Source organism: Castor canadensis, chromosome 14 (genome assembly GCF_047511655.1).
Source record: "Castor canadensis chromosome 14, mCasCan1.hap1v2, whole genome shotgun sequence".
NCBI lineage: Eukaryota > Metazoa > Chordata > Mammalia > Rodentia > Castoridae > Castor > Castor canadensis.
In genome coordinates this window covers 25,374,834-25,385,106 of record NC_133399.1, presented here as the reverse complement: position 1 = coordinate 25,385,106, position 10,273 = coordinate 25,374,834, and the positions used below count along the sequence as shown (strand labels likewise).

The 10,273-nt window shown below is 40.8% G+C and overlaps 1 protein-coding gene across 1 annotated transcript; it reads right to left on the bottom strand.

Moving 5' to 3' along the window:
* Nucleotides 1-485: 485 nt before the first annotated feature.
* Nucleotides 486-7,786, bottom strand: LOC141416736 (uncharacterized). Its single transcript, XM_074054027.1, has 4 exons — nucleotides 5,894-7,786; nucleotides 4,091-4,201; nucleotides 2,312-3,067; nucleotides 486-1,332 (listed from the first exon to the last, which is right to left on the bottom strand). The coding sequence occupies exons 1-4, from the start codon at nucleotides 5,970-5,972 to the stop codon at nucleotides 638-640; spliced, it is 1,641 nt and encodes a 546-aa protein (XP_073910128.1). The 5' UTR covers nucleotides 5,973-7,786; the 3' UTR covers nucleotides 486-637.
* Nucleotides 7,787-10,273: the final 2,487 nt, after the last annotated feature.

The following is a 10,273-nucleotide window of genomic DNA, read 5'->3' as shown; positions in this document are numbered from 1 at the left end:
TGCTGTCTCTCTCTAAAGGGATCCAGCAGGCCATCAAATAAAACTAGTGGGGGAGTGGCTCTGATGGCCTATGATTTATCCAGGTACTATGGGCCTCCTCTGCTTTGTGGAATTGCTAGACAGGTCCCGGGTCCTCTCCTATCATACGGCATGGGTAGGGTGCATTCTCCTTATTTTGTCATCTCTTAAGCATTCCCATCATGCACATATTCTGAAGAAAATTCTCAGTGATTACGGTGAAGTGTTCTACTACTAGTCCCACCTCTTCTCAGAAGCCCAAATCTCAAGTGTTGGGGGTGTTTCCCTATCCTGGGGGGCTCACCTCTTCTGAAGTCTACCCACAGCAGTTTCCACTCCCAATGAGAGAAGACGTGATGCTGGTGTTAAGAGTTCTGAGGTATGTCTTAGGACATTTTGCTCTTCTACTTGGCATGGACTGCTGTCTTTTCCTTCCTGTGCAGAAAGCAGTGAGTATTAATAAAAAGGGCTCTCTGATCCTACTGGGGGTGTGTAGGTAGTACTGAAGGTGGTAAGTCTGTATGAACAAGTCTGATCATGGCAGTTTGGAGAAGTTCAAGATCTTTCCGTGGAGTCTGGTCTGATTCTGTCATTTAGAGGCCAAAAACAATGCTTATGTTCATATGGATGCGCGCATGTCACAGAGCTTTTCCTTCCTAAGTCTGTCTTTCTTCAAGAAGGTCTTCATCTTCCTCCTTTTCTGCCTCTTCTTCTTCTTGTCCATCAGGCAGGCGAAGGCCTCATGGAAAGCGTGACAGCTGAAGCCCTCCTTGATCCCATGCTCCACGTGATACCGAAGGGTCTCCAAGTTGGGGAAGACCCGACAGCAGGCCATGCACCTGTAGCCACGGTCCAGTGCCACAAGCCACTCAGGTGTTCTGGCCCTGGAACTTTCCTTACACACCACTGGTTCTGGGGGGCTGTGCACCTCCTCCTTTTCCTCTTGGGCTTCATGGTCCAAGCTGAATTCGCTGTCATCCAGGAGTGCAATTGTAGGCACATAAGAGCGGTAGGCTTCTGTGTGGGCCTTCTCAGGAAACATTATCTCTTCTATTCTCATTTTCTTTTGGGGGGGCATCAATCCTTCTGTGTCTGGTAAGACAGCCACGCCCCTTTTCATTTGGACACGCATATAGTAAACTTTCATGACTCTATCCCATTCCGTAGGTGCTGAGGATGTACAGGGATGATTATCGAAATACGCGGCAATATAATCTAGTGGAAACGGCAAAGAAGACTCTGGGCCGGTCAAATCTTTTAAAGGCATCCCGTGGGATTCACGAAATGGAGCACCTGGACGTAATTTGTGACTTTCTAGGAGAGAAAAATTGGAAGATCATCATTTTGTGTGGGCATGTAGAATGGAATCGCATATACCTGTGATGTTCCAGCTTCTGTAAGTGATATGAATTAGGTTAGGTACAGCAATAAGGATGTGAATTTATGGTGTGCCGTGTGGAGTTATAGGTGTGTTCTTCTACATATTGGGTTAATGTTTCTGGTACTGGTGAAAGGAGACAGTGATGACTATACGTGTGTGCGCCTTAAGGTTAACATAGCACATATGGCCTTAAGGATGTTTGTTAAACAATGTGATAGTAACACTTAAGTGTAAAGAGAACTTACATGTCAGAGCAAGTGTGTATGTGTTTATGAAGGGTTGAAGTCATGACTGATGAAGGGACAAGTGTTTGAGATGATCTGTGTGTAAAAGTGCTTCCTCTTTAGGGCACCTGAATTTTCGGCAGTTCGGGCTAGTGCTGGGGAGTTAAAATACACTATCTAGCTGAGGGGATATTTTTATGGGATTAGGTGAGAACCAGTGAATCGCCAAATGGTTATATGCAGGAATAAGGACTGTAGGCAGGTGGAAGTTTATTCTTAGGGAATGTCAATAGTGGACAGTAAAGACAGATGGGGAGAGAAGACATGTTTGTGTGAGATAATAAGCAAAAGGAAGGAGTAATGGGCTCTATGAAGGGGCACAGTATGTGATTGTGGGAGCTTGAGTTTGTGCCACTCTGATCACCCCTGCCCCCACTCCATCTCAATACTGTCCACTCCCACCCCCTCAGCTGTCTCAATATTCTCACGGAACTGTGAGAAGAGAAACTGTATCTTGTCCTTGAAGGGCATTACCACTATCCTTTTGTAGAGACCTCAGTTTAACTTAGCCCCTCAGCCCAAACACCCTTTCCCATAGATGAGGGAAGGTGATGTGAATAGTGGATGCATGATCAGCTCAGCTGACCCTCCTGCCCAAACTGAAAACCCATCTTTGCATCTGCCTTACCATCCTTCTCAACAGGAGTGATCTTGTTTCCAGAAGAAATGCCACAGAAATAGACGGAGGCAGAAGAATTCTCGCTTGCCGCTGGATTCCATAGTGGGACTGTGACAGATTTCTTAGGAGGATCCTCTCGAGATTTGGAGACACCACAGAAATAGACCGAGGCAGAGGAACTCTCTCCTGCATCTGGATTCCATGATGGCACCACGACAGGTTTTCTAGCAGCATCGCCTGCAGACTTGAGGATACCACAGAAACAGACTGAGGCAGAAGAACTCTCTCCTGTATCTAGACTCCGTGATGGAACCATGACAGGTTTCCTAGGAGCATCCTCTGCAGACTTGAGGACACCACAGAAGCGGACCGAGGCAGAGGAACTCTCTCCTGTATCTAGACTCCGTGATGGAACCATGACAGGTTTCCTAGCAGCATCGTCTGCAGACTTGAGGACACCACAGAAACAGACTGAGGCAGAAGAACTCTCTCCTGCATCTAGACTCCGTGATGGAACCATGACAGGTTTCCTAGGAGCATCCTCTGCAGACTTGAGGACACCACAGAAGCGGACCGAGGCAGAGGAACTCTCTCCTTCATCTAGACTGCATGATGGGACCACGATAAGTTTCTTAGCACCATCCTCTCGAGAGGTGGAGACACCGCAGAAATAGACTGAGGAGGAGGAGTCCTCTCCTGCAGATGGATCCCATGCTGGGACCGTGACACGTTTCTTAGGACCATCCTCTTGAGACTTGTGAAATTCTGGAGAATGAAACCACACAACAATAACAAAAGAATGGAGAGATGGTATAAACTTGAGTCTGTGACACTCAAAAACAGACATGGTGAGTGGATATTTTGAGACAGTTTTATCACCTGTGGGCTTTCCTCTCACACAAAGTAAGGTGATTTATGCATTCAAAACTCCAAAATAAAAGTAAACACTTGTTAAGTTCTTGGGTGTGGTCGTTCACAGCTGTAAAGCCAGTTATGTAAGAGGCAGAGGCAGGAGGATCATGACTTCAACGTAACCCAGACAATGTTAGTGAGACTATACCTCAACAACAGAATGGTTGGGGTATAGTTCGAGTGATAGAGTGTGTTCTTAGCATGCATGACACCAGCGTTCAATCCCCAGTATAACAAGCACAAAAAAAGCTGTTAGATCTGTGTGTGCGGTGAATGTCAGTGGGATACGATAGCTTACATAGGATGATTTTGGAGATATATACAGACTATTAAGAACATGAACTCTACTTCAATTATGATATATAATAACTAAAGATTATATATTATTATTATCAACTTAAGTTCCACACGAGAAATTGTGCAAGTAAGGAATATGGAGTAAAAGTTTGAAGAAGAATTATTCTGTGTGGACATATTTATTTTTATACACACAGAGAGGCAGGTGTAGATGTAAATATGAACAGACGATAGCTAACTAACCAGATAGACAGATATATAGATAAAAATAAGGAACTGGGCATGATACTATTAGATGTTCCTATGAAGATGTCACAGATTAGCACAGATTCCTCTTCTGGAAATAAGCCTCCACATTTTTCTTGGATTTCAGAAACCTTCCTATCCGTATCCTTTAGGAGCCTCTGCCTAAATGCATCTGGTGCACTTCTGGGGACAGAGACTCTGGACAGTCCTAGAGAGAAGGGGTTGTTTGTGTCAGTTGCTGACTAAAGGAGCTTGGTCCCAATTTTAGTCTGTCCTTCTGCCTCACTTTTGCACCTGATCCTTCCTCAGCATCACCTCTCCCTTACCCCATACCTTTGTGAATGAGCTTGTCCATGGGAATGCATTCTGACTCCCCTTCTGTCTGTCTGTGGCCTTGGGCCAACCCTGAAGGTCCACACGGTGGAGAGCATCCCTCTAAGATCACTGGAAAAGAGAAAGAAAATCAGATATGTGATTTTTTCTCCATCCAACAAGTGCCATTACAATAATACAAATGGCATCTGTCCTCATGAAAATTATAATCTTAACTGGTGCCTACTATTACCATTTTAAATGTTGAGTAGCATTTGTTGTGACAGTACATGTTATGAGTGACACTGTTTGTACAATGAGTCATTTGTAATGGAGCTATCCCCTTTTGATCTGGATATTTTACTATATTATGAGTAGCAAGCTTCCTGGTAGGTAACTCTGATCATTTCATTAAGTTTTCTGTAGTAGAAATGAGTGAAAGTGATCTGTTAGCAAAGTCTATATATTCCTCTATCTCCTCACGCTCTTCTTTAGCTGATGGGATGTCAATAAACCAGGAGCTCTTTGAGAGCTCTGTATTAACAGTGACAAGATTTCCTTCAGTCCCAGCCCACAAATTATCTCAAGGAGGACACTTGCCGCACTGACTTGATGTATCCTCTGAATTGTTACTAAAGCAACAAGTATATTAATCAGTACTCATTACTACAGGCTGGTACACTCTAATGAAGCTGGGGTTTACCAACTTCAAAATCTAATGATTTTGAGAGGCAAATAATCTTATCTGGGATACAGTAAGTGGACAATTACATTAACTGTTGATATTTATCTTCCCCTAGCCTACTGAAGTGTTTTCTATGTGAATAAGAATCAGTGCGTGCTTTCTATGTTTCATCATTTACATTCAAAAGCATCTTCGAGTATGTTCTAATTTTATTTAAGGTTGATTGAAGACAATATCATAGGCCCCCTCTCCAAAAGGACCATCAGAAAATGCACAAGCCCCAGTCGTTGGTAGAAATATTAAGATTATCTTCAGAAATGTAAGCCACTCTCTATAATGTTGCGGCTGGCTCCATTCTGTTCCCCTCCCACCTCTTCAGCAACGGGCCAACCTCACAGGAGTTACTTTTTGCTGTTAATCTCCATGGAAACCATAACTGCTAATGTCTCATTTTTCCAAAAGAGCCACCACGATTAGATGGTTAGTTTCATTTCACAAAGGAGCCCCATATTTACATCTTCACAGTCTTAAACAAGAAGTTAGGTTTTACTCCTGAGTAAATAAATTCTTTCTTTCTTTATACTTACACTCATCTCTATACAGTTTTAAATTTTTTTGAGCCATTGTCTCAATGTTTCTATGAACCAAACACTCCTTTCTTCTTCTCAGGACTTAGCACTACTTGCTAAGTAAAGTTTTACCTCTTGAGCCATGGCCCCAGTGAACCACAGTTTAAGTTTATTCTTCATTAAAAGGAAAAAGTACTATTAGAAAGTTTATAACAACATAATTTCTTTCATCATGCTCTTAAGGCAGAAATCATATGAAAGGAGATGCTTTATATAGAAAATTTTAAAGAAAAATTACTCTACACTAACCATTCACTATGTCTCTGACACAGTAATCTAGAATAACTATGCATAGATAACATGGGCGCTAAGCCACAGTGCTAAGACATAGGTCCTCTGAAACTTTTTTTTCTCTCAGACTATCTGGGTCCTCAGAAAGACCAGTATATACACATTTGTCTCTGTCCCTTCCTTCTTTAATCTGTTCTTCTCTCTTTTAAATCTTTCTCTCCTCCCCTCCTCCACCACAAACTAGAAATCTTTATGCCTAAAGAACATTCAAGCACATACCTCTTGACTTCTTTGCTCTTCGTAGAGTTTGAGGAGAGGACCTCTTTTCCAGATACTTCCTCTTTTCTTTTGGATTCATGGTTGAACTCTTTGGAGAGTTCCTTGAATCAGGTTATTGAAACTTCACTTCAAGAAAGGTAGTAAAAAACGACAAATAATGAAATTTGAACACAGAGAACAAATCACATGAGAAATGATCTCTTCACCACTGTCCTGACCAGTGCTCAGGACAAAATAACAGTTATCTCTAAGGCCTCAGCAGTGTTCTATGACCTATTGATGACATCACTACAGTCCAAGGACCAGACCATTGCTCACAGCACTGCATGGGCGGGGGGGTAAAACCTGCAGGGGTTGTGAAGCAAAGTGTTATCTTCACTTAATGAATAGGGAAGTGATGAGGAACAGTGACAAGAGAAATCATTTATCCAAATGAAATTAACTTGAAGTTTTTTATCTTGCCTGATAACAAAACTAGAAAATAGATCACACGCACTAAACAGAAGAAACCCCTTTATGTGTCAAGGGGTAGTGCATTACTAAATGTCCCCAACAGTGAGGATGTGGAAGTGCTCAGGTGCAGTAGGCTCACAACCATGCTTGTGCCACAGATGATAACACGTTACATCTTATTAAAAGTGTCTGAATTATGAAGAAACATATGTGAGCTGCATGTTGAAATACAGGAGCAGATTTGAGAATGAATTATAAATCTATACAAGTTGTCTTTATTAGCTTCCCCCTCCTACTGGGAACACACACATGTATCTTCAAAACCACACCTGCCTTTTGTCACTCTCCTTCATCACTTCCTCATGGTTGGGAGAAGAGAGTACCCTGAGCTTCATAGTGGGCCTTTGTCAGCAATTCTGCTTTTGTCAAGTTTGAAGGTCTCACTCTGAGGGATTATGCTCCAAGTCCAGTCTGCCTTCAGGAAATATCTAGGTCCTAGATAGTTTGAACTCTCAGATGATTTCATCATGCCTCACACCCAGTACAGCATGCACCTCATCTTTTAGGGTTAATATGTGTTTACTCTCAACCTTAGTAGTTATCATTATACCCAAGGCAGGACCTTGCACTCAAAAAGTCTCCTACACCCTCCACTGGCCCTGCTTTTGAATATTCCCATTCATCATGACAACGGCACAATAGGCACATTTATCAAGGAATTCTCAGCTTTGTATGCTACTAGAAAAACTAAAATTTAAAAAAAAACGATATTCTATCAACTGGTAAAGATAAAGGGATCAAATTATTCTAATGGATGAAAAGGATACGGGTGAACTGAGGACTCTTCATGATCTAAAATGAAGTACTGACTTCTACAGCTGTACTGAAGAACAACGACCCAACATTTTATAAAGTAAAATATGCAAATAGCCTATGTCTGTAATCTCACTTTATTAAGGACATTTAGTAGGATGATATTCATTATTTTAGGAGAAGATACAATGCATCTCAGAACGGAACATACTAGCAAAGAATACTTTTGCTTACACTTACATAGGTCATTTCATTTCTTTTCACAACAGAGTAAATACTAGTCACAATGTGTGAAGAGAAAAGGTTATGGAAAAGCCCAGACTACCTAATCCTATGACTAGAGAGTGTGGAAAGGATCTCCTTACTAAAGTAACATGAAGCTGAACTGGACTTGTCTTGGCCTAGGAAAAGCTGCATCCTCTTTTGAGCACTTCCTTCAATATAACAGTGTATAAACTCACTAGCGTCATTCCTAGCAAATAATATATTAATAGAACGGAAAATTCTTAGCTCAATGAGCCACCTGTGGGATTTTTAGTAATACTTAGCTTTTTAACGCTCTTGACCAGCTCAATTTGTAGAGGTTGAAGACTGAACAGTTCTTGCTTGAAGCCAGCTCTCGAGGAAGCTTGAATAACCATTTGTAACATCCAATCTGTACGAATGCTCTCTGTTCAATCAAAACTGTCAAAAAAATGTGCAAGACAGAACATGAAGAAAAAAAAAACAGAAGGAGAAAAGAAGATTGAATTTCCCTTTTCCCTATTTGTCTACCTGGCCTTTGCCTATGACAACTGGTAAGGGATAGAATAAAGGCCAGAGAACAAGCTAAGCAAGAGAAATATGTAAGAACTAACACCCCAAATCCTCTCTCCAGTCCACACCTAAAATCCCACCATGTCTATTTATTGAATGTATTCAATATGACAAAGACCAGTGAAGTTAGTTCCTGTTATGACCTGCCTGCAGTGGGAATTACAAATATAAAGGAAATTGGTTGAAGATAACGGGCTTAGGATAAAAAAGTTTGATGTCAAAACTGTTCTTATTGAAGTTTTGGCAACAAGTTGAACTACATCCCATGTTCTTCATCTTAAAGTTGTGGCAGTCCTATGGAGTTGAGGAACAAATAATACAAACCTGAATACACTTCATGAATGACTGTCAAAACTCAGTAATGCAAGGAAACACTTGATTGTAACTATTTTCATAAAAATTATGGGTATAAAATTGCTGTCTAACTTTTACTGAGGTGTCAGAATTTAGCACGGAAAATATGATAAAAACCAAACTGAATACATTCAAAACACATAATTTAGTTTGAGCAAGTATTCCATGTAGATGTTTCCACATTTGACTTAATTTTAATGGTGAAAGTCATTACATTTGATTTCCTTCCCTTGTTGCCTTTCATAAGCACAAAATTACACGTCTCAATTGCCTTTTGCAGTCTTATCAGGAAAACGCTTCTGGAAACTATTCTTGATATTGGCATTGATGGGAAGTGGGAGTTATAAGTGAATGGGAGAGTGAACAGAGGCTGGTGCAGTAGTGCAAGCCACATGAATAAGAGCAAAGTGCCCCAACTGAATGCCAAGAAGGCTCCAGAATAGACACTGAGGGAAATGGATGTGCACCTACTTCAGCGTACTGAGTCTACATGATACAGGGAAAGCCTAAATCTTCCTGAACGGGAAAAATCTGAAAGCATTTTCTATAGGTGAGAACTAGAAGGAGAGTGCACTCTATACTCTTAATGAAGTGCAGTAAGGACACACAAAGAAATGTGTAGGAAAGCGAGAAGTCAAATTATGCTTATTTACAGACAAACTGAGCTAACGCTTAAAAGACCCTGAATACTCCACCAAAAATCTCTTGGATCTGATAAGAAATGTTGTCAAAGTAGCAGGATACAAAAGAAACATATGACAAAAGAAACTGAGGAAACCCTACAAAAGGCAAAGAACTATGACCTTCACTGTTGGGCAAAATAACAATTGTTAAAATGGATATACTAATAAAAGCAACCTACAGAGACAATGATATGGCCATGAAATTCTACTGTCATGTTTCACAGAAATGGAAAAATCAATTCTAAAGTTCATCTGTGAAGCACAAAAGATAGTGGGTAGTCAAAAGTATCATAAATGATTAAAGCCCTGTTGGTGGTATCAAAATACCTGACTTTAAATTGAACTACAGAGCCACAGTAGCAAAAAGCGATAGATAAGAGAATCTGGCCTTAACAAATACAGAACATGACGATAAATTTGGGTGACCGGAGACAGAGGAGAGGAAGAGGCAGAGATTAGGAGGATCACGTTGCAAAGCAAGCCCAGGCAAGCTGTTTGTGAGAACCTATCTAAAAAAACATTCACAAAAAAAGGGCTGGTAAAGTGGATCAACGTGTAGTCCCTGATTTCAAACCCCAGTAGAGCCAAAAAAAAAAAAAAACAAAATAAGGAGAAATTTTGTTCTTTGCTTTCTGTCTGGACCCCAAAAGAGTTCTACCGAACTCATGAACGAATACTGGGTATCTAGAGTCACACGGAAAATGAGAGTTTGAAAAACCAATGCATACCACCATACATCAACTGGCATTGCTAGGACAGTGAATTTAAAGCAACTGAAAAACATTCAATTCACTTACGTGGACGTAAACTGGTACACACACTAAAGTTTGGCAGGTGACCACAATTGTAAACTTAGGCCTATCTAATCACCAAGGGGTTCTACTTGTATGTATGCATCCAAGAGAAAATGAAAGCATTATTTCCCACAAAGACAGCACTTGTATGTCAAGAAATGCAAACAAACTAAATGTCAACTTACAAGTGAATGGCTAAACTAAGTGTACTATACTCACAACATGGAATTTCACTCAGTAATAACAAAGAGTAAACAACTAGACACAATGTTACTTCCTACTTCTGCCTTCCCATCAGGAACCTCATGGAATTTCACTCAGTAATAAAAAAGAGTAAACTATACACAATGTTACTTCCTACTTCTGCCTTTCCATCAGGAGCCTGACACCAAGACACAAACTGTTTGGGACAGCAGTGTTAAAAACCTTTGCCCCAAACCACATTTCACCAGGAATGTCAGCAGGAA